This window comes from Somniosus microcephalus, chromosome 7 (genome assembly GCF_052327205.1).
Source record: "Somniosus microcephalus isolate GS21.2 chromosome 7, FLI_Smic_1.0, whole genome shotgun sequence".
Taxonomy (NCBI): Eukaryota; Metazoa; Chordata; class Chondrichthyes; order Squaliformes; family Somniosidae; genus Somniosus; species Somniosus microcephalus.
In genome coordinates, this window is record NC_140993.1 from 273,023,143 (window position 1) to 273,049,133 (window position 25,991).

Sequence of the window (25,991 nt, forward strand, 5' to 3'; positions counted from 1 at the left end):
CCAGGGAGAGAGATGGAGTACACTTTGCAAAGCACTTGTTTTAAAAAATATATATATATTAGCTGATTTCCTGCATCATTGCTCACGGGTATTCTGGCATCTGTAACATAGCTGTAATGTTTACTTGCGACCATGGACTGTTCCTTTGAGGCCACTGCTCAGGTTCTCTCTGCAGGGAAATTGTTTAAATAGGTCCTAAGGTAGAGATTGATTTTCTTGAGATTGGCAGTGGCTTGGCTCCTCCCCTTTATTATTTCAAGGTCAGAGAAGCAGCAGGAAATAACCGGGTTTTCTTTTGCACTCTCGTTCAAGATGGATCAGTTGTGATTTGTTAGTATTTTTATATAAATTCTGACAACTAGAGTAGGACAGGCTTTCTAAACTATTATATGGAAATAGATATTACAAAATTCCATATTTCTGTGGCTATTATGACAGACATGACCGGCTGGAAGCTTTTGATGCTGAATTTTGATTGAACAAATACCACAATTTAACACCCATGCATTAACATTTATTTAGCTACTCAAGCAGATCTCCCATGGTGTTGCTCACAGTGAATCAGAACAGGTGTTTGATAGGATACATATTTAATATAAGGACAGGACCATTTATATCATGTAACAATACAATATATTATTCTAAGTTGAAGCTGTGTCCCTTAAGGCCACAAGGTATAAATAGCACATCCAGAGGTGAGTTGCCGACTAATTCCTTTGGGCACATCAGGAGGACACTTAGAGGGCTGGCAGCAGATTGTAAATCCCTGTTCCTCCTGTTTCAAGTTCTGTGCATTGAAGGCTGTGATTGTGCCAGAATGGGGATCTGTCCAGTTTCAATTTTATCAAATTAATTTGTAGCTTTAGTTTAAGGACTGGAACATTTAAAAGTAGAGCCATGAAAGTTCTGTGGGTCAAGTTTGATTAATTGTTAAGGGTGTCTTTTCAAAAAAAAAAAATCTTCCTTTGTCAGCTTAGGCATCAACACAATGAGACATAACCAAGCTTGTTTACCACATTTTTCAGTTCACACGATGGAAACGCTTAACTCCACAATGCATCAGTGAGCTTGGACTCTGCAGTCAATAGAAACCCATGAATGGCATGTAAGTCAAAGAAGGCTGTGACAAAAGATTTTAAGGATTCTGAAATGCTCATTACGTTGACCTCAAAACATTTTTAAAGTATCAGTGATAATTAAAGACTGCAACTAATTTTTATCCACTAATTTATCTTTTTTACTTCTGAATAATTTTTACTTGTTAAAATAAACTAATTTTTTTTTTTTTTTAAAGCTTGATCCGTCTGCCAGCACTGTTTTCTGCCAATTCATAGAGATCAACAGTATATAGTAGCACTCCCGTACTAGTTCCAAATCCGATGGTACAAAGAACAAACTTGCATCTGTACACACCTCATCACATCTTCAGGACATCCCAAAGCACTTTACAACCAATAAATAACTTTTAGAAATGTATTGCCAGCCCTATGACACATGATCCTAGATATACTGCTCTTCATATGAAGTTAAATTCATAAATGGTGGAGCCCTGGGATTAGGTCTGTACCTGCTCTTTTAGCTGTAGGATATACTTGTCCTGGGGAGATTGGGTCAGGGGAAAGGAAAATGGACTGATCAATATAGATAACAGACTGCAATGTATGAAACTTTGGATTTCTTAATGTGATTTGCAAAGGTTTTTTTTGCTATACTTTGCATAATATGACAAGTTTAATTTTACAGGGTTCAGTTTTGCCATCCTTTTGGTTAATGCTGTACACTGCATCCATTCACCCTCAAGTAAAAGCAACTTGGGGCATCTCATTAGCGAGACTTAGTTGAGACCCAAAATCTAATTGATACAAGTCTTGAAGGTTCCGTTCCAAAAATTAAGATTGGAGTCTTACTCTGGAAAGCCAGTACCTTGTGTATTGTGGCACTGGCTGAAGAGATTCATAAATTAGTACTGACTCACCATAGATCGAGAATCTTCCCGCTCTAATATCTTCTGTGTCTGATCTGCTGGGAACTTCAACACAGTGGTTATAACTTTCGCCAAAGTCTGAAATATAAAAAGGCAATATAATTGCAAAGATCCACATTTTCTCCCCAAAAAGATAACCTGGAAAAGTACTGCAATATTCTGAAATTTAAATGAATTGTGGGCTAAAAATGAGTTCGCTCTTTCAAACACCAAACGCTCAATAGAATAGTCAATAGTTAGTAGAAATAATTTGGTTGGGAACAATGAAATAGTGCTCTACTAGACTGCCGCTACTAACTGCCACTATTTCAATTCAATTGTTTCCAATGGCATCGAATTACAACACTAATTATGTTCATCACTTCAAAAGGATGATTGCTGCGACGGGAGTTTGATGCATGCAATTTAATGTCATATGAACACTATAAATTCAGTAGAATAAATTATCTTGGAGGTAAGAAATCCTTTAAACTAAACTGAGAACCGTTCCAGAATGATGTACAGGTAGACTATCCTTTATCCGAAAACCTCGGAACCAGCCGTGTTTCGGATTTCGGAAGGTATTTTATAAGACTGGGAAATTTGTCGGGGGTGGGGGTCGGCGTCGGCGGGGGGGTCGGGGTCGGGTCGGGGTCGTGCGCACGACTTACGCTGAACGAAAACACTTTCGGTTTTCAGAGGATTTCGGTTTTCGGAAGTGCGGAAAAAGGATACACTATCCCTTATCCGAAAGGGTGGGGGGGGGGGGGGGGGGGGGGATAAAAGAATATCGGACGGGCCGCTGTATTGTTGGGTTCACTCTCCCGGTACCTCCTTCACACTGCCCGGCTCGGCCTGCAATCTCCTACCCAGGAGGGAACTCAGTGACCCTCTGCCCTGCTCAGCGTAAGTCGTGCGCCACTCTGGTCATGTCGTACGCACGACTTACACTGAACGAAAAAACCTTCGGTTTTTAGAGGGTTTCGGAAGTTCGGATAAAGGGTAGTCTACCTGTACCATTAATTGCTTTAAAAGATTCTTTGAAGTACATTTTAGAAAATGTATTTATTCCAGGTGTCACAACCATTAAAAATCCTTCAAGTAGGAATAAGATAACCTCCTTTTTATCCAGGAAAACAGATTAGTTTTTTTGCTGCAGCTACCAAAAATGAAATCTCCATCTCTTTAAAAAAAACAATCAACATTCCAATTAGAAAGATTTTATCAGGTCTTTAGCTCATGAAATTAAACAAAAGGAACCTTTCCAAAACTTGGGCGAATAACTGTGACATGAGTAACACTTTACAGATGACTGAACAGATCAAACAAAACTTTTTAGGTTAGGTAAGTCATGAAACACAGGCAATTTCTCGAGTCCAGATAAATAAAATGATTGGCCAATTATTATTTTAAGCAAACAGAAAAATAACACATACAAAAAAAAATCTTGATCTAAAAGTAGAGGAAAGTGCAGTTGGAATTACTTCAGAAGACTACCACATGTCTGGTGACTAATTTAATTGTGTGCATATAGCAATGGTTGTACTCCCAGAGCAGCAGGGAGAGCAAGAGACAGGAACTGCCAAACACTGGGCATTCAAGGGTACCCCCAAAACCATATTCTCAAGGGCCAAAAAACTCTGATTTATTGAACCTCAGCACTGATTAACCAGAGGAAAACTGATCGGCCTCACGAGGTTAGTGATATTCTGAACAGCTGATCTGACTACTTTCAGTTAGTTGAACTCTCTCACTGGGATTCCTGCAGCAATGAAATACCTTTGCTCTCACTTGTATCTCAGAGACACAAGTCAGATAAGAAAGAGACTTGTATTTTCTACAGCGCCTTTCACGATCACTGGACGTCTCAAAGTGCTTTACAGCCAATGAAGTCCTTTTGATGTGGAGACCCTGTTGTAATGTGGGAAACGCGGCAGCCAATTTGCGCACAGCAAGGTCCCACAAACAGCAATGTGATAATGACTAGATAATCTGTTTTTGTTATGCTGGTAGGTTGATAGGCAGACATATATCTGAAATAAGTGATTAAGATAGATGTTAGCAACAGCTGCCACGAAATTGCCCTGCATACATAACAATCGAAGACTAAAAACAGTGTGTCATTTAGACCCCTCCCTCGTTATGGTTCAAGCTTTCTCTAGCACATCTTTTCTCACGTGAATGGCAGTTCTGGGAAGCAGATCACATTTCTTAAGAACTGAAATCCACATCTTTTAATCTATTCTATGTTGTGCTGAGTTAGCACAGCCCAGGTTCAACAATCAACTCTAATAATAAATTGTTCGCTGGAGAATAGAGAATGCCCACTACTGTTTTGTCAGTTCAGAAAGCAGAAATTATTACAATCGCTAGACCACTCGGTACAGGCTATACTAATGTGCTGATTTATTTGCAAATAAAAAAATGAAGCAAAAACATAAGCAAATATTGTGCAGCACAATCAGTAACTTACGATTCTTTGTCTCTAAGATTGAGACCTTCCGTTCAGCTGCCTCTGCCACTTCCCTTCCTTCTCCATGCCCACCGGGCCAAACTTCCTCTAAGGCTCCCCCTGCCCTAGTCCTGAACTCACATCTTTCTCCAGTTTCTCTCCGATCTCCTCTCATGACCTCTCCGTGCTCATCTTGTCCACGAGACCCACTTCCTGCTCCCTCGGCCCTATTCCCACCAAACTGCTGACCACCCAACTTCCTTTTCTGGCTCCCACGTTAGCTGATATTGTTAACGGTTCACTCTCCTCAGGTACTGTCTCCCTCTCCCTCAAATCTGCTGTCATCACCCCTCTCCTCAAAAAACCAACCCTTGATCCCTCCGTCATTGCAAACTACCGCCCCATCTCCAACCTCCTTTTCCTCTCCAAAGTCCTTGACTGTGTTGTCGCCTCCCAAATCTGTGCCCATCTTTCCCACAATTCCATGTTTGAATCCCTCCAATCAGGTTTCCGCCCTTGCCACAGTACTGAAACGGCTCTCATCAAAATCACAAATGACATCCTTTGTGACTGTGACAAAGGTAAACTATCCCTCCTCGTCCTTCTTGACTTGTCTGCAGCCTTTGACACAATTGACCACTCCATCCTTCTCCAACGCCTCTCCACCGGCATCCAGCTGGGTGGGACTGCACTCGCCTGGTTCCATTCTTATCTCTCTAATCATAACCAGAGAATCACCTGCAACGGCTTCTCTTCCCACTCCCGCATCGTTACCTCTGGGGTCCCCCAAAGATCTATCCTTGGCCCCCTCCTATTTCTCATCTACATGTTGCCCCTTGGTGACATCATCCGAAAACACAGCCTCAGTTTCCACATGTACGCTGACGACACCCAGCTCTACCTCACTACCTCTTCTCTCGACCCCTCCATGGTCTCTAAATTGTCAGACTGCTTGTCCGACATACAGTTCTGGATGAGCAGAAATTTTCTCCAATTAAATATTGGGAAGACCGAAGCCATTGTTTTTGGTCCCTGCCACAAACTCCGTTTCCTAGCCACCGACTCCATCCCTCTCCCCAACATCTGTCTGAGGCTGAACCACACTGTTCGCAACCTTGGTGTCATATTTGACCCTGAAATGAGCTTCTGACCACATATCCGCAGCATAACAAAGACTGCCTACTTCCACCTCCATAACATTGTCCGTCTCCGCCCTTGCCTCAGCTCATCTGCTGCCGAAGCCCTCATCCATGCCATTGTTAGCTCTAGACTTGACTATTCCAACACACTCCTGGCTGGCCTCCCATGTTCTACACTACATAAACTTGAGGTTATCCAAAACTCGGCTGCCCGTGTCCTAACTCGCACCGAGTCCCGTTCACCCATCACCCCGTGCTCGCTGACCTACACTGGCTCCCGGTTAAGCAACGCCTTGATTTCAAAATTCTCATCCTTGTTTTCAAATCCCTCCATGGCCTCGCCCCTCCCTATCTCTGTAATCTCCTTCAGCCCCACAACCACCACGAGATGTCTGCGCTCCTCTAATTCTGCCCTCCTTAGCATCCATTGGTGGCCATGCCTTCTGTTGCCTAGGCCCCAAGTTCTGGAGTTCCCTGCCTAAACCTCTCCGTCTCTCTCTCCTCCTTTAAGACGCTCCTTAAAACCTACCTCCATGACCAAGCTTTTGGTCACCTGCCCTAATTTCTCCTTAGGTGACCCAGTGTAAAAAGTTGTGTCTTCTAATGCTCTTGTGCAGCGCCTTGGGATGTTTTACTACGTTAAAGACACTATATAAATACAAGTTGTTGTATTGACAGGGCTTGGAAACCAGACAGCGGAATGGAGGTGGGAGTGGCCGGCTCCAGAAGGCAAGTGCCTCATCCCACCCCACGATCAGGGCCGCCACAACCTCCGATTCTACAACCTGCCCTGCCAACGATTGCCAGGGGCCGTCCCCAAGAGTCTCTGGCTGCCTGCCGCTGGTTTTCCTGCCTGGTCAGCCCGGCAAATTTGGCTGGCTGCCGAGCGTGAAATCGAAGAAAAAAATGATGAGATCTCTACCGGTAAATTCAGCAGGACCACCGCATCCCTCGCATTGCCTGGTTCTTTTGGCCTCCCCCGTCCTCTCCCACCTCCCCTTAAATATCAGGGCTTATATGGCAGTCTCTCCATCTTGCTGAGATGCTGAGAGGTTGTTTCCCCTGGCTGGTGTGTCTAGAACCAGGGGTCACAATCTCAGGATAAGGGGTCGGCCATTTAAGACTGAGATGAGGAGACATTTCTTCACTCAGAGGATCGTGAATCTTTGGAATTCTCTACCCCAGAGGGCTGTGGATGCTCAGTCGGTGAGTATAATCAATCTGAGATCGATAGATTTGTGGACACTAAGGGAATCAAAGGATATGGGGATCGGGTGGGAAAGTGGAGTTGAGGTGGAAGATCAGCCATGATCTTATTGAATGTGATACCCGCCCTGCTGTGTGCCTCAGAGACATGGACCATGTACAGCAGGCACCTCAAAGCACTGGAGAGGTACCACCAACGCTGCCTCCGCAAGATCCTGCAAATCTATTGGCAGGATAGGCGCACCAACGTCAGTGTTCTCGCTCAGGCCAACATCCCCAGCGTCGAAGCTTTGACCACGCTCGATCAGCTCCGATGGACGGGTCACATTGTCCGCATGCCCGATACGAGACTCCCAAAACAAGCGCTCTACTCGGAGCTCCGGCACGGCAAGAGAGCCCCAGATGGGCAGAGGAAATGTTTCAAGGACACCCTCAAAGCCTCCTTGAAAAAGTGTAACATTCCCATCGACACCTGGGAATCCCTGGCTCAAGACCATACAAAGTGGAGGAGAAGCATCCGGGAAGGCGCCGAACACCTCGAGTCTCTTCGCCGGGAGCAAGCGGAAGCCAAGCGCAGGCAGCGCAAGGAGTGCACGTCAACCCAAGCACCCCACCCACCCACCCCTTCAACCACCGTCTGCCCCACCTGTGACAGAAACTGTAGGTCCCGCATTGGACTCATCAGTCACCTGAGAACTCATTTTTAATGTGGAAGCAAGTCCGAGGGACTGTGGAAGAAGAAGAATGGCAGAGTAGACTCGAGGGGCCGTATGGCCGACTCCTGCTCCTAATTCTTCTGCTACAGGATGCTCAACAGGATGGTAAAATCTATCCAGACCAATTTCACCAGTCTCGTGCAACAATGCAAATGTCTTGACTTACTCATGAAGGGTCCCGGCTCATCGGTACCACCTGAGCTCAGAATCATTAAGTGATCCAGCAGGAGGCTTGGCTATGCTGTAGCTCCACACAGCAAAGCCAGCCTTTCATCACCCACAGACTCTGCCCCTTTCTCACCTGTGATTAGTGACTCATCCTATGTTCCCTCTGCAATTTCACCAGCATCCTACAAAGTATGTGCATTGGAGCAAATTCCTCTTCCAAGTGACATGAGTACAGATCTGCTCCTCCTGGGTTTATGACATTTCATGACATTGTGGACTGTTATGTATTGACAGTACATTGCTGTGTTTCAGTGTATTCACTAGAGTTTAGAAGAATGAGGGGATCTCATTGAAACATATAAAATTCTGACCGGGCTAGACAGACTGGAGGCAGGGAGGATGTTTCCCCTGGCTGAGGGGTCTAGAACCAGGGGTCACAGTCTTAGGATACGGGGTACGACATTTAGGACTGAGATGAGGAGAAATTTCTTCACTCAGAGGGTGGTGAACCTGTGGAGGCCAAGTCACTGAATGTATTTAAAGGAGATGATAGATAGATTTCTAGACACAAAAGGCATCAAGGGGTATGGGGAGAGAGCGGGAATATGGTATTGAGATAGAGGGTCAGCCATGATCATATTGAATGGCAGAGCAGGCTCGAAGGGCCTACTCCTGCTCCTATATTACTATGTGTTTCTATGACACAAACACTGCTTTAACCTGATTAAAATCAAAATCGTTGTTAGAATGGATGCATATAGAATTCACCAGAAGCCTAATCATCTCCAAAAACAAACATCCCTCAGGCTCAGTAAGCCCACTCTGAATCTTTAAAATGGTCTCCATCAGCAGTTAAGGAGTTTAATTTGCCGCATGCCGCGATCAGTCCCTGCATGGCGCCACCTGTTGAAGGCCATCTTCTTCTCCAAAGAAAAGAACAGTATGCCTTGCTCAAAATGTTATTTAGAGAGAAGCAATGGCTGCACGATATGTGTAGATTGCCAGGTGTAGGAGAATGAATATGAAATATCTTGCCAGTTGAATATGGAAAAGTAGAGCGAGTACTTTTGGTCAGTCAGTTCTATCTGTGTATTAAAATGAACACATTTTCTTGGCTGCTAATAAGCAAGTCTGCCTTGTCTATCTAGCCTGTTGTTGTATTTCAGAGTTATTACTTTTCTTCTGTGTTTTGCTACCTGCTGGACCTTTATATGGCCTTTCCAACCCATAGATGGCAGTTCTCGGTTTCCTCACACCATCCACAATCATCTAAAAGGCCTCATCAGTAAAGCATGGGTTTTAAACACCTTACTCTCTCCATCAGTAAGAAAGAACTTCCATTTATAAAGCGCCTTTCACAACCTCAGGATGTCCCAAAGCACTTTATAGCTAACAAAGTACTTTTAAAAAATGCCGTCATTGTTCTAATGTAGGAAACGTGGCAGCCAACTTGCACACAGCAAGGTCCCGCAAACAGCAATGAAATAAATGACCAGATCATCTGTTTAATGTGTTGGGTGAGGGATAAATGTTGGCCAGGACATGAGAAGAACTCCCCTGTTCTTCGAATAGTGCCATGGGATCCTTTACATCTACCTGTGAGGGCAGACAGAGCCTCGGTTCAACGTCTCATCTGAAAAATTGCACCCGATAGTGCAGCACTCCCTCAGTACTTCAGGAAAGTGTCTGCATAGATTATGTGCTCAAGTCTCTGGTGTGGGATTTTGTAATTGGCTTTTCAACTGTGCATCAGTTGTAAAACATCCAAGCTCTAAGAACACAGCCCGTGTTAAACCCATTCGCCAAGTGTACTAACAAAGATGGGAGAAATAAATTAATTCTGATTTGCATCACAAGTAAAGTGCATTAAGAATAAATTACACGCCAAAGAGTGTGGCCTATGAAGGAATACAGCAAGAGTTCATGCAAGATAAGTTTCCAACAAAGTTATTTGTAATGGAATGTTAGGAGATCTACAGTAGAAAATAGAAAGTATGTCGGGAAGTGTTGATTAGGCTACAATCAAAATTCATTCTGATTAGCTCAAAATAGACTAATGGACAAAAGAGGCCAATGTGGTTAAATAATGGTGAAAAGACTAGGGATAAAGATTGAAAATTATAAAAGCCAAAGTAAGTGAAAAAAGTAACAAGAAACTCAATTATAAACTAAATATAAGGTTGTCGAGCACAAATCACAATAAAGGATTTTTCAACTATATACACTGCAAACAAAGGGTGGCTCACTGTAAAATGGTAGTGAGAAGCTAGAATCCGAGGACATAGAAAGTTACTTCATGTTTGTCTTTACTCAGGAAGAGGAAATAATTGAGGAGGTCAAATGTCAGAATTTCATAAATGACAGATAAGGAACTAAACAAATTATATAATGCTTTTGAAATAAAGTACTTCATCCATTCAACGTGCATCCACAAACAAAAAGGAGATGGAGATTTAAGTTAGCAAAGTTTGCACCGAAATATATACAAGTTTGCTCATCATCAGAGAGGACTCCATCTGTAGGGGTTTTGCAAAATTCCCCTATTTTTCCCTGAAGATTGAAAAGATTGGTCCACATCGTGGACGAAGAATTGGGTGATGTGACTTGTCTACAATGTTTTAAAATGTGCCTAGTACTGCAAAAAGACTGCTCTGAGATGAAAATGGCATGGACAACAATGAAATCGAGGTTCGTGGAGGTGTTCACACACATTGAGACAACATATCTTAATATAATCATTCCCTGGAGTTTGGGCAATCACAAAAGGTTTTAAAATGGCCACAGAAAGCATGGCAAAAGGAGCAGCAAGCAGCTCGAGTTGCCTGTGTGTATAAGTGGGAGGATACAGTGGCTGAGTCAGACCTGTCAATCAAACCAGGGAGTTTCCCTCTCAGCACTTGAAGTTGCTTATTGACATATAAGCAATTACCCACTTGAGACCCATGCAGGACAATCGATTTGAAACTGCTTCTGTTTACATAGCCATTCAAAGCATTCACAGACAATGATACATTGAAACTGTGGAACGGATTTTGACCTGCTACAGTTTAAGAACTGAATGGGTTTAAATCACCCATCCGTCTGGACAATTGGGCTGTTGCATTCTCTTTTGTTTCAGCCCAGGTAAACTCTGGATGTGGGCGGGAACATTTCGGCCCCACAGCGCAGACACACTAACCCAGTCCAACCACTTTGAGTTAGCCAATCACAGCTTTTCTCTTGTGAATTGGAACTTTTTGGGCGCGAATTTTCCAGACAGACAAACAGCAGGGGAGGGGGGCCTCACCAGGTATATATGATAGCTCCTGAGAAGCTAGCGCTCTCTTTTTACTTCCTGGGACCACAGGTGAGCCTCTCTCTCTCTCTCTCACTTCGCTGGACCACATGTGAGCAGAGTTTCTGACTCCTCAGCAAAGCAACCCAGTAAGGAGTTAGGGGATGGTAATTAAGGGGATATTGCTAGGATTGTTTAAGTAACATTGGAGCCATTTAATCCCTCGTTTTTACCGTCCGCATTCCCCCATTTAAGCAATTTTACTGTAATTACTGTGTTCGTGTGGTATAGTTTGATATTTGGTTATAGTTTCTTTTAGTTAATAAAGCTTTTTTTTTCTCTCATCCAAACCACGTGTCCGTTTTTAATATCATTAATTATAAGTCCTGCAGTCAGAACTGGAAGGTGGGGTAGCGATTCGAAACCGCTGTTTGAAAATTGGTTTATTGGAAATTGGTTTACAGTGTAGCAGCAGGCTGCCTGACCAGGTGAATTACCGTAATCCAGGTAAAAGATTGGAATTGGTCAGAGTGCAGGCAAAGGCTGCAAGACCAGGAAAATTTCCTTAAACCAGTTAAAAGAAGCCCCCCTACACATCTATTATATTTATTTATATAAAAGTCTTCCATCCAGAGTGTCCTTCGCACTTCAGACACTGAAAAACATGACACAGCAGGATACAAGCAGTTAACATTATCGCAGAATTTTACAAGATGCTACAAATATCTGGTTTAATCTATTTGTACAATTTTCCCCACAGAAAGTACACTGACCTTAAAGGGACAGGCCAGCAGCTCAACATGACAACCGCGTGTCCAGGCTGTCCATGAGCAGTGACACTAGTTACTTTTAAAAAACGCTTGAAGAAACCAAGACCAGTGAAACTTTTATAGGGAATGCCTTTAAAATGATTTTGAGACATAACTGGTTAACACTTGCAAAAGGACAACCTTTTCAAATGGCAATCGGCATAGGTTCAAGAAAGGCAAGGAGTTGCTGGATTTATTTTAAAGATTCCAACCAGATGTCTGTGTGCCGTTCGAGTCACCTAATCATAGGAAAGTTATAATTAACCTTAACAAATGTAGAGGTGAACAAAGATAATTTCTGTTATTAGACATTAAGTTATGAGTAATGGTGAAGGAAGTTGCCCCTGTTTTCTTTGGAATACAGCAGACTTGGAGGCGACCTAATTGAAGTTTTCAGGAAAAAAGGCCAACTGTTCACCATGGTGAAGGCTTCAAATACTGGAGAAAGCAATGTAAACATTTGCAATCTACAAGTTAAAAAAAAAGACTTGTATTTATACAGCGTGTTTCACAACTTCAGGACATCGCAAGACGCTTTACCACCAAATGAGATACTTTCAAAGTGTAGTAAGAAGGAAGTTTTCACCCAAAGGGTAAGAGTATTGTAGAATAAGTTACCATGAAAGGCTATTGAAGTGGACAGTATAAATGGGTTCAAAAGACAAAGTGGACAGACACGTTCCTGGAAAGAGAAGGGATTGGAAAATATGGTGAAAAGGTGGGTAAAGCGAGTGCTCATGTGCCGAGCAGCCTTTTTCTCCAAAGTCATTATGGGACCAACTGATTCACTTGGCTTTCTTTCCTTTGCTCTTTCCCACCATACACTAATTTTCCTCCCAGTTCCTTTAGGTTAGACTCTGACACGGGAGGTAATCAAATCTGCATCCTACAATTTCATGTAACAAGAGTTAATGCTCCAATTTAGTGCAACAACAGGCTGCCCAATACAGGCTTAATTCAAATGCAAGAGCCTAGATTTTCTGATATTTAGGCCCGTGTCATTGAAATAATGCCAATTGGTAAGTCTAGGCTAAGATGTCTCAATACTGTAACAAGGTGGAGCTTTTTTATGATTTGCCTTGGTTCTTATACATGGGCTAAGACACTAGTTTTAAAACAATTTTTGTTTTGACTATTCCCAAATTCAAAATTCTCTATTAGAATTAAATCTTCTAATTTCACTGAAATTCATTTTTCTTCACCGGCAGTTTAATTGCAATCAGCAGAATATTTTGAAGGATGTATTCTGCTTCTCTCAGTCCAACTGACAATTGAAAGAAGTTTTGGAATCTTGGTTAACAATCATGGGACTTTGCACCATACACATCACTTGCTCCAACCATAACAGTACATTCTGCATTATATGGTAAATGCTCCTGTCATTATAAAACAGCATAACTTGTGACTTCCCTTGAGCAAGACCATGGGATATCCACTGGTATATGGATATATCTTTTTAATAAGTTTCAATTAAGAAATCTTAATTAGTACTTGGTGTTCATCAAAATTCCCGTATTTTTATTTGATTATTTAGTAGCGAAGATACTATATAGGAGGGGCTGAATGCCCTACTCCTGATCCTATGTAACCGAAAGAGTGAACTGGATACACCAGTGCGAAAGACTTGGGGCTAAAAATTGAGTAGCGCCCCCCACGACAGAAATTGAGCAGTAGTGCCCGAAGAGGGAAGCGGGGCGCTACTGGAAGGGCACTGTATCCCTCTTGGGGCGCTGCGAGACATCGCATCACGGTATTGCAAGCCTTCCTCCCCTTCTTAAAGGGGGGGGCCTTGCGCAGCGCGCCCCAGCTGGGCCACCGGGGATCGGGAGTGCCGGCAAAAGAGCTCAGCACTCAAGAGAAGTGCCGGGCTCGTGGAGCGCGGCCGGCACTCCACCGGGGGGGGGGGGCGGGTAAGGAGGCCGGAGCAGAGGCAGGTGCTGGTAGGCGGGCAGCAACAGAAATGGCCGCCCCGCACCTCGCCTTTAAATAGCGCCTCCCCGGCCGCAGGTAGGCCCCCCATATCCCGTCGGACATAGCGTCCGGCAGGAACTCAGGGGGCGCTCCCGAAGATCGCGGCCGGGGCGCTGCGCACGGCAATGACGTCATCGCCGGTGGCGCAGCGTGCTACCGGTTACCACCGCCGCTAACCTGCCGTTGAATTTCACGGGAGGCGTAGGCAGCGCGCGCCCGGGCGCTAGTTGCTTTGCGCCCCCCCGTTAGCGCCCTCTTAGTGCGCTAACAGGAGGCGCAAAGCAACCGAATTTCTCCCCCTTGAGCTCTGGAACTAGCTGAGCCTCTAGCCAAGCTCTATCTGACAATGTGGACATTGCCCAGGTATGTCCTGTCCACAAAAAGCAGGACAAATCTAGACTAGCCAATTACTGTTGCTCTTTACTACTTTTATTAATGTTCTAGAAGTAGGTCTTGGGGGCACAATCTGCAAGTTTGTAGATGATACCATGATTTGTGCGAGTGTCAGGATTGTAAACAACGCTTGATTGCTTCAGGTAGATCTTGATGTGTTGAGGGATTGGGCTCGTGACTGGCAAATGATGTTAAACTGAAAAGTGCAGTGCTATGAACGTGGGCAGGGTTAATGTTGAACATACGTACACCATTCAGGGAAAAGCAGTAAAGCAACCGGAGAAAGATAGATCTGGGCGTTCTAGTACATAGATCTCTAAAGGTCCATGAGCAAGGTCGTAACGGGATAGTTGGAGCAAAGAGAGTGTTGGGGTGCATTTATAGAACAATTGACTAAAAGACAAAGCATACTATTTTGTCCTTGTACAAGACCTTGGTCAGACCTCAGTTAGAAAGTTATGTCCAGTTTTGGCGCCTCACATGGTGGGTAATATTGAGGCTTTGTAAAGGGTACAGAGGTGGGCCACTAGATGAATTCCCAGTTTGACACATCTTAGTTATCAAGATAGGCTTAAAGAGCTGGGAATCTACACTTTAGAGAATCGTAGACTTAGGGGTGATTTGATGGAGGATTAGAAGATGATGAAGGGAATAGATTGTGTTTGAGATTGGACAGTTTGTTCCAATTAAATAGGGCAGGGAGGACGAGGGGTCACAATTTGGAATTGCATAAGGTCAGGTCTAGGTTAGAGGTCAGGAGGTGGTTCCTTTCCCAGAGAATAGTGGACCTCTGGACAGGCTGTCGTCTCGTGCAGTGGACGCGATTCGCTGAATTCCTTCAAGCGAGAGCTGGACCTCTTTCTGGCTGGGGCGGAGATCACCTCTTACATAGAACTATCAGGGCCAGAGTGATCTGCTGGAATAGTTTTGATCGCCTAAGGAGGTTGGAGAGGAATTTCTCAGCTTTTTTTCCTCCTACATTTGCCTGGGTTTTCATCTTGTTTTTCATCTCTCCCAGGAGATCCCCTGGTTTTTGGTGGGGTGGAGAGTGTATCTATTGTGACGCCCAATTGTGTGGGTCAGACTGGTGGACCAGAGGGTCGCTTCCTGCCCGTCATTGTTCGAATGTTCTAATCATCAGCAAAATGATGGAAAGAGTCGTCATCAATGCTATCAAGCGGCACTTCCTCAGCAATAACCTGCTCACTGATGCTCAGTTTGGGTTCCACCGGGACCATTCAGCTCCAGACCTCATCACAGCCTTGGTCCAAAGCTGAACTCCAGATACGAGGCGAGAGTGACTGGCTTCGACATCAAGGCAGCAATCGACTGGTTGTGGCATCAAGGAACCCGAGCAAAACTGAAGTCAACATGGGTCGGGGGGAAAAGTTCCAGTGGCTGCAGTCATATTTGTCACAGAGTAAGATAGAAACATAGGAACAGGATGGTTGTGGTCTTTGGAGGCCAATCAAGTCAGTCCCAGGATATCGCTGCTGCAATTCCTCAATGCAGCATCCTAGGTCAAAATACCTTCAGCTGCTTCATCAATGACCTTTTCTCCATCATATGGCTAAAATTGGGGGTGTTTGCTGATGATTGCAGTGTTCAGTTCCATTTACAATTCCTCAGATAATGAAGCAGTCCATGTCTGCATGCAGCAAGATCTGGATGACATCCAGGCATGAGGGCATAAATGGCAGGTTACATTCGTGCCACACAAGTGCTAGGCAATGACCATCCCCAACAAGAGAGAGCCTAACTACCACGCCTTGACATTTAGTGGCATTACCATCGCTGAGTCCCCCCACGATCAACATGCTGGGGGTCATCATTAACCAGAAACTCAACTGGACCAGTAACATAACATACTAGAGCAGGTCAGAGGCTAGGTATTCTGTGGCGAGTGGCTCACCTCCTGACTTCCCAAAGCCGCACTAGAACCTACAAGGCACAAGTCAGGAATGTGACTGAATATGCTCCAGTCACCTGGATGGGTGCAGGTGTAGTAACACTCAAGAAACTGAACACTATCCAGGACAAAGCATTCCGCATGATCGTCACCTCATTACTAGCCGAAACATCCTACCCTTTAATCTATTAGTACTTCTTTCACCTGCCTTACAACCTCAATTTTGCCTAAAAATTTAAGTATATGAATAATCAAAAGAATGGTGAAATTAGTACAGCACTGTCACCTTAAGAAGTCCATTAATCAAGAAATTTCTGGCATGCAGAAAAACTCAGCAAGAGTTGGAACAAGACAAGGAAAAAAAACAAGCGATTCTAGAAACATCATAAATACCTTAGAACTTGTCAAATATTTTTCCCTTCTTAAAAAATTTGAAACTTCAAGGGTTTATGTCATCGAGTATCACATCAAATATTGTCATAATGTCATACCTTAGTTTCCTTTCCCATCATGTATTCAAAAAGCACCTTCTTCAGGTATTCTAATTCTGTGGGCTCCGTTATCACAGAACCATCAACAGCATAACTTCCATCTGTTCAGTAACACAGAAAAATGTCAGAGAGGGGGAAAATGTTATGAAAAACAGATTAAATCTTGACAATGCTAACATCTTGGCCAATATAAAAAGCATATTTCTCAAATTGAGATACAGATAGAAAAACACTGGAACTTAAATTGTTTGAAGGTGTTAGTAAAGACAGCCATTACTGATAACGGATAATGGTTGAATTCCAATTATGCTGTGCCGAATCAAAACAAGTTACAGTCTATGCAATTTAAAGCCATGATAATAGTCTCTTTTAGCCCATTTAATTTAATTACTTCCTTTTATTTTTGTACAGGGTGAATAGCCACTTTGCTCAGAAGTAGTAGGCAAAAAGTTGGCACCCAAAGAAACTTAAAATTCATCCCGGCACAACAAAGGCACTGCGTCAGTGACCCCCTAACCTGATGAGTCTCCAATGGCTCACCGTTGAAGGATGATTCCCAGGCTTTGCTGCCAAATTGAAGATAAAAAGCATCAGCAAAATTTACTCAATCCAGGGTCATATTTTAAGAACCACTGGTTAACCTTGCACATCTTGAAGATGTTGACCAACTGGCAAACCTCTGGACTCTCAGCAGTCCTGGTCATCAACAGAGAAGCTTATTTTCTCGAGCTTTAAACAGGCCATTGGTGTCACTCAGCAGAAACAATGTTAGTTCCTTCTCAGCACAGCATTCATGAAGTTTTAAAAAGTCACTGGCTCCCTAATAGGTGAATCAAATAAAACATCTCTAATCCCAATATACACCACACCCATATTTCTTGAATCATCCCAAAAACCCTGTTTACTACTGAAACAGACATGTAAATTCATGTATAAAGCAGACATGTCTGTTTCTGTCGGGCCAATTTATAGCTGGGCAGTTTTACAAACTAGCAGGTAGGGAGCGCTAATCCCAATTCTTGCTCCAAGCTCCAATTCCTACACTCCTACCCCACCTGCCCAGATGCCAGCTGAAAAAAACCTGAAGAAAAATTAAAAAGGGGAATAAATTCTGTACAGGTGCATAAATGGTATGTGCACCTCAGGTTTAATTATCTGCAGTATTTTTTCCTTATGACTGAATGCTGATGCAGGAGACAAGGTAAGTGGGGAGACTGGAATTAGAGTTAGAAAGCTTTTTTAGAGAAAAAAAAGTTAAATGTACAGGTAAGTGTTTAAAAAAAAAATCAACATGAAAAAGACTCTGCTGCCTCTCATCCAAAATTAAAATAATTAAATCTACACAGCGTAACCCAACCCACCGCTGACTATTTTTGGGAGGTCATAAAATTACTACAGGTATCACTAGCCTTTAAATAAAACTATCCCAGCAAATGTAATGCTTTCATAGTCATAATGTTAATTTCAGAGAACAACCAAGCAAGAATCTATATAGCGTTTGCCACTGTAGCATTTCCCACCCAATTTAAAATAAATCTTAAGCAACCTAGAAGGACAAAATAAAGTAGTATTAAAATATATTAAACTGTAGACTGTTGAAAAATCTGCAATTCCCTTACGTGAAAAATATTGTGTGTTATAACTCTTTAAAAACAATTCTGCAGTGCACACAAATATCTCGATCGCCATTCACTGACTCACTGTCAATGACACTCACACCTGGTTAAAGAGCCACATGTAATTTTCCAAGTACTGATATACTAAATCTTTTTCTTCTTGGGGGAGGGGTACAAAACTACTGACGGCATTGTAATAATTAATCATGTTAGAAAATCACTGATATCCTATGTTCTGTTTTTGACAGGAGTCTGCAGATTTCCAGCATCTTCTGCTTTTATTTTATGTCTTAAAGAAAGTATGCAGGTCGTTGCTAGCATTTGTATTTATCATAACCATTTCAAATTTGATTAAGTACAATTGCTCGGCTCTCACTGCTCAAATTGTATGATGTCACCCCCACCCATCCATCTGAAAGGAACAGTCCCGCTCTCAGCTACACACTCCTGAATACCAAAGCAGCAAAGGTTTAGGAATGAAGGCTCTTGCAAAGGAGCCACATCACCAACTATCAGTTAAATCTACACAGTAACATTAAATAAATGTAAGGATTGCTCCACAAAACAGTCCTGCACGTGCTACCAATTGAAATCTGACAGAGATATGCCCAGAATGTGGCTGTGGAATAACTCTTAACCTGCCCAGTAGGATTTCCTCCTGTAAGATGGTAGAGGTGCAGTACAAATTTACCAGCCATTTGGCTTTCAGCTATTTAGTCTCCAGTTTGTCTTGGGTCCTTGCACTATAAAAAAAAAAACAAGTTCTGAGACTACCTTGAATTGCAGCATGTGAGAGGCATAGCTTAGGAATCAGAACATCAACGATGTTCCATTTCTGACTTGTGTGGCAGTGGATAAAATGATAGAACCACAATTTCCTGAGCTAAATGAAACTGGCAATCAATATTAGCTAAAAATTCCAAGTAACCTGTATGAGGATGCCAAATAAAATACTGTTGATCTACAATAAAAGCTTGCAATTCACTCTGTGAGCTCGCACTAAAGCAAACCATAATGCAATTTTCCATTTAGAAGGTTCGAACAGTGTGTGCATTAACCTGTGCAGAACTCATAGAATGATGCAGCACAGGAGGCCGCCATTCGGCCCAGCGTGCTTGTGCCATTTCTTCAGTAGAGCTATCCAATTAGTCCCACTCCCCTGGTCTTTCCCCAAAGCCCTGTCATTTTTTTCTCAAAAGTATTTAACCAATTCTCTTTTGACGGTTCTTATTGAATCTGCTTCCACCACCCTTTCAGGCAGTGCATTCCAGGTCACAACAATTCGCTGTGTAAAAAAATGTTTCCTCATCTCGCCTCTGGTTCTTTTGCCAATCACCTTAAACCTGTGTCCTCTGGTTACCGACCCTTCTGCCACTGGCAACAGTTTCTCTATTTACTCTATCAAAACCGTCCATGATTTTCAACACCTCTATCAAATTGCCTCTTAACCTTCTCTGCTCAAAGGAGAAAAAGCCCAGCTTCTCCAGTCTCGCCACATAACTGAAGTCCCTCATCCCTGGTACCACTCCAGTAAATTTATTGCGCACCCTCTCCAAGGCCCTGACATCCTTATTAAAGTGTGGTGCCCAGAATTAAACACAATACTCCCGCTGAGGCCTAACCTTCAAAGATTTGTGTACATACACCCCCAGGTCTCTCTGTTCATATAGCCCCATTTAAGATTCTACCATTTACTTCATATTGCCTCGCCTCATACTTCCTTCCAAAATGTATCACTTCACGCTTCTCTGCGTTAAATTACATCTGCCATGTGTCGGCCCATTTCACCGGTCTGTCTCTGTCCTCCTGAAGTCTGTTACTATCCTCCTCACTGTTTACTACATTTCTGAGTTTCGTGCAGCCCAGGTCATTAACAAATATATATCTATATATATATATATATATATATATATATATAACATCAACTGCACTACCCTCATCAACCCGCTCAGTTACTCCATCAAACAACAGTTTGCCTTTAACAAATCCATGCTGACTTTCATTTATTAGTCCAGAATTTTCCTAATGCCATTTCCTTTGTCCCAGATTATTGTCTCAAAGTTTTCCGGCCACCGATGTTAGGCTCGCTAACCTGTAGTTGCTGGGTTTATTCCCCTCCACTTTTTAAAACAGGAGTATAACATTTCCAATCCTCCAGTCCTCTGGCACCACCCCCATATCCAAAGAGGATTGGAAGATTGTGGTCAGAGCCTCCGCAATTTCCACCCTTACTTCCTTCAGTAACCGAGGAAGCATCCCATCCGGACCGGATGACTTTTCTACTTTGAGAACTGCCAACCTTAAGAATCTTTATCTATTTTTATCCAATCCAATATCGCTACTGCCTCCTCCTTTACTGCTACATTGGCAGCATCCTCTTCTCTAGTGAAGAAAGATGCAAAGTGCTCATTTAGTACCTCAGCCCTGCCCTCTGCCTCCACAAAAAGACCTCCTTTTTAGTCTCTATTTGGCTCTACCCAGCCTTTAACTACTCTTTTACTATTTATAATGTTTATAAAATACTTTTGGGTTCCCTTTCATGTTAGCCGCTAATCTATTCTCATACTCTCTCTTTGCCCCACTTATTCCCTTTTTTAGATCTTCTCTGTACTTTCTACATTCAGCTTGATTTTCTACTGTATTATTACCCTTACATTTGTTATAAGCCTCCTTTATCTATTTCATTTCAACATCTATATCTTTATTCATACCTTTGGATGCCCTTCCTTTCCCCCTCATGGGAATGTGTCGACTCTGCACCTGAACCATCTCCTCTTTGAAGGCCTCCCATTATTCAATTGCCGTTTTGCCGATCAATTTTTGATTCCAATCAACCAGGGCCTTTTCAACTCACTAAAATTAGCCCTCCTTCAGTTAAGTATTTTTATCCTTGATTGTTCCTTGTACTTTCCCTATAACTATTCTAAACCTGATGATATTATGATCGCTGTTCCCCCAAATGCTCCTCCACTGAAACATGTTCCAATTGCCCTTCATTCCCCAGAACTAGATCCAGCACTGCTTCCTTCCTCGTTGGGCTGTAAACATACTGATCAAGGAGGTTCTCTTGTACACGTCAGGAATTCCTTCCCCTCTTGGCCCTTTATACTATTATCCGAGTCTACATTGGGATAATTGAAGTCCCCCATTATCACTACCCTGTAGGTCATAGAATCATAGAAATTTACAGCACAGGAGGCCGCCATTCGGCCCATCTTGTCCGTGCCAGCCGGTCTTGCATCTTTCTCTATTTGCCTGCAAATATGCTCCTTTATCCCCCTCCCGCTATTTGGTAGCCTATAGCATGCACCCAGTAGCGTAATGGATCCTCTATTATTCCTTAATTCGAACCAAATAGATTGTGTCTTGAACACCCTCAACTACATTATCCCTCTCCAGTGTTAGAATAGTCTCTTTTGTCAATACTGCCATCCCACCTCGTTTTTTCCCTTCCCTATTTTTCCTGAATACCTTGTAACCAGGAATATGAAGTTCCCAATCCTCCCCCGTTTTGAGCCAGGTCTCTGTTATTGCCACAATATCACAGTCCCATTTCAGGACTTGTGCCTGCAGAACATAAGAACATAAGAAATAGGAGCAGGAGTAGGCCAATCGGCCCCTCGAGCCTGCTCCGCCATTCAATAAGATCATGGCTGATCTGATCCTAACCGCCAATCTACTATCACAGAACCATCTCCTGAATCTAACGGAATTAGACACACGAAATAGGAGCATCAGGCTACACGGCCCCTGGGCCTGCTCCGCTACCCACAGGGCCATGACCGATCCGGACCAAGACTCATGTCCAAATTCCTGCCCGCTCCCCGTAACCCTCAATTCCCTTTACTTCTAGGAAACTCTCTATTTCTGTTTTAAATTTATGCAATGATGTAGCTTCTACAGCTTTTTGGGGCAGCATATTCCATGGACCTACCACCCTCTGAGTGAAGTAGTTCCTCCTCATCTCAGTTTTGAAAGAGCAGCCCCTTATTCTAAGACTATGCCCCCGAGTTCTAGTTTCACCCATCATCGGGAACATCCTCCCCGCATCCACCCGATCCAACCCCTTCACAATCTTATATGTTTCAATAAGATCGCCTCTCATTCTTCTGAACTCCAATGAGTAGAGTCCCAATCTACTCAACCTCTCCTCATATGTCCATCCCCTCATCCCCGGGATTAACCGAGTGAACCTTCTTTGTACTGACTCGAGAGCAAGTATGTCCTTTCTTAAGTATGGACACCAAAACTGTACGTAGTATTCCAGGTGCGGTCTCACCAATACCTTGTACAACTGAAGCAATACCTCCCTATTTTTATATTCTATCCCCCTAGCAATGAAAGCCAACATTCCATTGGCCTTCTTAATCACTTGCTGCACCTGCATACTCACCTTTTGAGTTTCGTGCACCAGGACCCCCAGATCCCTTTGTACTGCAGTACTTTCCAGTTTCTTGCCATTAAGATAAAAACTTGCTCTATGATTTTTCCTGCCAAAGTGCATAACCTCACACTTTCCAATATTGTATTCCATCTGCCAAATCTCTGCCCACTTACTTAGCCTGTCTATGTCCCCTTGCAGGTTTTTTATGTCCTCCTCACTCACTACTTTCCCTCCCATCTTAGTATCATCTGCAAACTTTGATAGGTTACACTCGGTCCCCTCCTCCAAATCGTTAATATAGATTGTAAAGAGTTGGGGACCCAGCACTGACCCCTGCGGAACACCACTAGTTACTGATTGCCAGTCTGAGAATGAGCCATTTATCCCAACTCTCTGCCTTCTGTTAGATAGCCAATCCTCTATCCATGCCAGAATATTACCCCCAATCCCGTGATTTTTTTTATCTTAAGCAATAATCTTTTGTGTGGCACCTTGTCAAATGCCTTTTGGAAGTCTAAATACACTACGTCCACTGGTTCCCCTTTATCCACCCGATATGTTACTTCCTCAAAGAACTCCAGCAAATTTGTCAAACATGACTTCCCCTTCATAAAACCATGCTGACTTTGTCCTATTAAATTATGATTATCCAAATGTCCTGTTACTGTCTCCTTAATAATGGACTCCAAAATTTTACCTACCACAGATGTTAGGCTAACCGGTCTATAGTTTCCAGCCTTCGGTCTACTGCCCTTTTTAAATAAGGGTGTTACATTAGCAGTTTTCCAGTCTGCCGGGACCATTGCCGAGTCCAGGGAGTTTTGGAAAATTATTACCAATGCATCCACAATCCCTACCGCCACTTCCCTCAAGACCCTAGGATGTAAGCCATCAGGTCCAGGTGATTTATCCGCCTTGAGTCCCATTATTTTACCGAGTACCACTTCCTTAGTGATTTTGATCGTGTTTAGCTCCCTCCCCCCCCCCTTTAGCCCCCTGTTTGTCCAGTGTTCGGATATTCTTGGTGTCTTCTACTGTAAAGACTGATGTAAAATATTCATTCAGTGTTTTTGCCATCTCCATATTTCCCACCATTAATTTCCCGGTCTCATCCTCTAAGGGACCAACATTTACTTTAGCCACCCTTTTTCTTTTTATATAACTATAAAAACTCTTACTATCTGTTTTTATATTTTTTGCTAATTTACTTTCATAATCTATCTTCCCTTTCTTAATCAATCTTTTTGTTATTTTTTGCTGTCTTTTAAAGTTTTCCCAATCCTCTATCCTCCCACTAGATTTGGCTACCTTATATGCCCTTGTTTTTAGTCGAATACTATCCTTAATTTCTTTACTTAGCCACGGATGGCTGTCTTTTCTTTTACACCCTTTTCTTCTCAGTGGAATATATATTTTTTGGAAGTTGTAAAATAACTCCTTAAATGTACACCACTGTTCATGTATCGCCTTACCCTTTAATCTATTTTCCCAATCCACTCTACTCAATTCCGCTCTCATACCTTCATAGTCTCCTTTATTCAAGCTTAGCACGCTTGTTTGAGATCCAACCTTCTCGCCCTCTAATTGAATATGGAATTCAACCATGTTATGGTCACTCATTCCAAGGGGATCCTTTACTAGGATATTTTTAATTAATCCTGTCTCGTTACATAGGACCAGATCTAAGGTTGCTTGCCCCCTGGTCGGTTCAGTTACATACTGCTCAAGAAATCCATCCCTAATACACTCAATGAACTCATCCTCAAGGCAGCCCTGCCCAATTTGATTTGTCCAATTAATATGATAGTTAAAATCCCCCATAATTATAGATGTTCCCTTATTACAAGCCTCAACTAGTTCCTGATTGATACTCCGTCCAACAGAGTTGCCACTGTTCGGAGGCCTATAGACTACGCCCACTAGTGTTTTTTTCCCCCTTATTATTCCTTATCTCACCAACCTTACTTAACACGCTGCATGCATTCACACACATGCACTCCAAACTCACCTAAGACTGCCTCGCATTTACCCCCTCTGATCCCTCCTATTTCTGAACCATTCTTTACTCTCGTGCTATTTCTTTCTCCCAGTCCTCCATGCACCTTGTTTCTCCTCTCGAATGTTTCATCCTGGTGGTCATCCCCTTGCCAAATTAGTTTAACCCCTTCCCCACAGCACGACTTAACCTTTCCGCAAGGTTGTTGAGGTGCAACCTGTCTGGCTTGCACAGATTCATAAGAAACAGAAGGAGGAGTAGGCCATTCGGCCCTTCGAGCCCACTCCGCCATTCAATAAGATCATGGCTGATCTTCTACCTCAACTCCATTTCCCCGCCCTATCCCCATATCCTTGGTTCCTTTAGCATCCAAAAATCTATTGATCTCTGTCTTGAATATACTCAACAACTGAGCATCCACAGCCCTCTGGGTTAGGGAATTCCAAAGATTCACTACCCTCTGAGTGAAGAAATTTCTCCTCATCTCAGTCCTAAATGGCTGACCCCTTATTTTGAGATTGTGACCCCTAGTGCTAGACTCGCCAGCCAGGGGAAACATCCTCCCAACATCTACGCTGTCAAGTCAATTAAGAATTTTCTATGTTTCAATGGGATCATCTCTCATTCTTCTAAACTCTTGGGAATATAGGCCCATTCTACTCAATCTCTCCTCATAGGACAATCTCCTATCCCAGGAATTAGTTTAGAGAACCTTTGTTGCACTCCCTCCAAGGCAAGTATATCCTTCCTTTGGTAAGCAGACCAAACTGTACACAATACTCCAGGTGTGGTCTCACCAGGGCCCTATATAATTGCAGTAAGACATCTTTACTCTTATACTCCAATCCCTTTGTAATAAAGGCTGACGTAATTGATTGCTGTACCTGCATGTTAACATTCTGTGATTCGTGTACAAGGTCACCTAGGTCCCTCTGAACACCAACATTTCCTAGTCTCTCACCTTAAAAAAAATATTCTGCTTTTCTATTTTTCTGACCAAAGTGGATAACTTCACATTTCTCATTATATTCTGTCTGCCCACTCACTTAACCTGTCGATGTCCCTTTGCAGCCTCTTTGCATCCTCCTCACAGCTTACTTTCCCACCTATCTTTGTATTGTCAGCAAACTTGGATTTCTCCTGCCCCAGAACTGGTCCTAATGCCCCAGGAATCTGAAGGTCTCCCTCCTGCACCATTTCTCCAGCCATGCGCTAACCTGTCTTATCCTACTGTCCCATTCTGAATAATGCAGCAAACACTGATCAGCCATTCATTGGGAGTGGGTCTCGAAGTTGCAGCAACACACTTAGACAACAATCATATTAAACAATGATCCTGACCATTCGTGCTTGTGAATGATCTATTGCATTTTGCACAGTATTTAAAGCTTTTTACATATGTTAGTACAAACACACTGACTCAACAATGGAAGCACAGAGTTTGTTTTTGATGCAGGCAATGTGTTGCAAGAACCAGTGCTGGAGTGCTGGGACACATTGTGCA

At 43.1% G+C, this 25,991-nt stretch overlaps 1 protein-coding gene across 10 annotated transcripts in view; it reads right to left on the minus strand.

Annotated features, from left to right (window-relative positions):
* The window catches only part of golga4 (golgin A4), a 210,126-nt gene that overhangs the window by 17,114 nt on the left and 167,021 nt on the right, over positions 1-25,991 (minus strand). For all 10 annotated transcript variants that reach the window (XM_085993786.1, XM_085993790.1, XM_085993783.1 and 7 more), the window contains 2 exons: positions 16,492-16,592; positions 1,976-2,062 (listed from right to left, as the gene is read on the minus strand). In XM_085993786.1, coding sequence (XP_085849912.1) covers positions 1,976-2,062; positions 16,492-16,592 — 188 coding nt within the window. The remainder of the gene's footprint in view (positions 1-1,975; positions 2,063-16,491; positions 16,593-25,991) is intronic.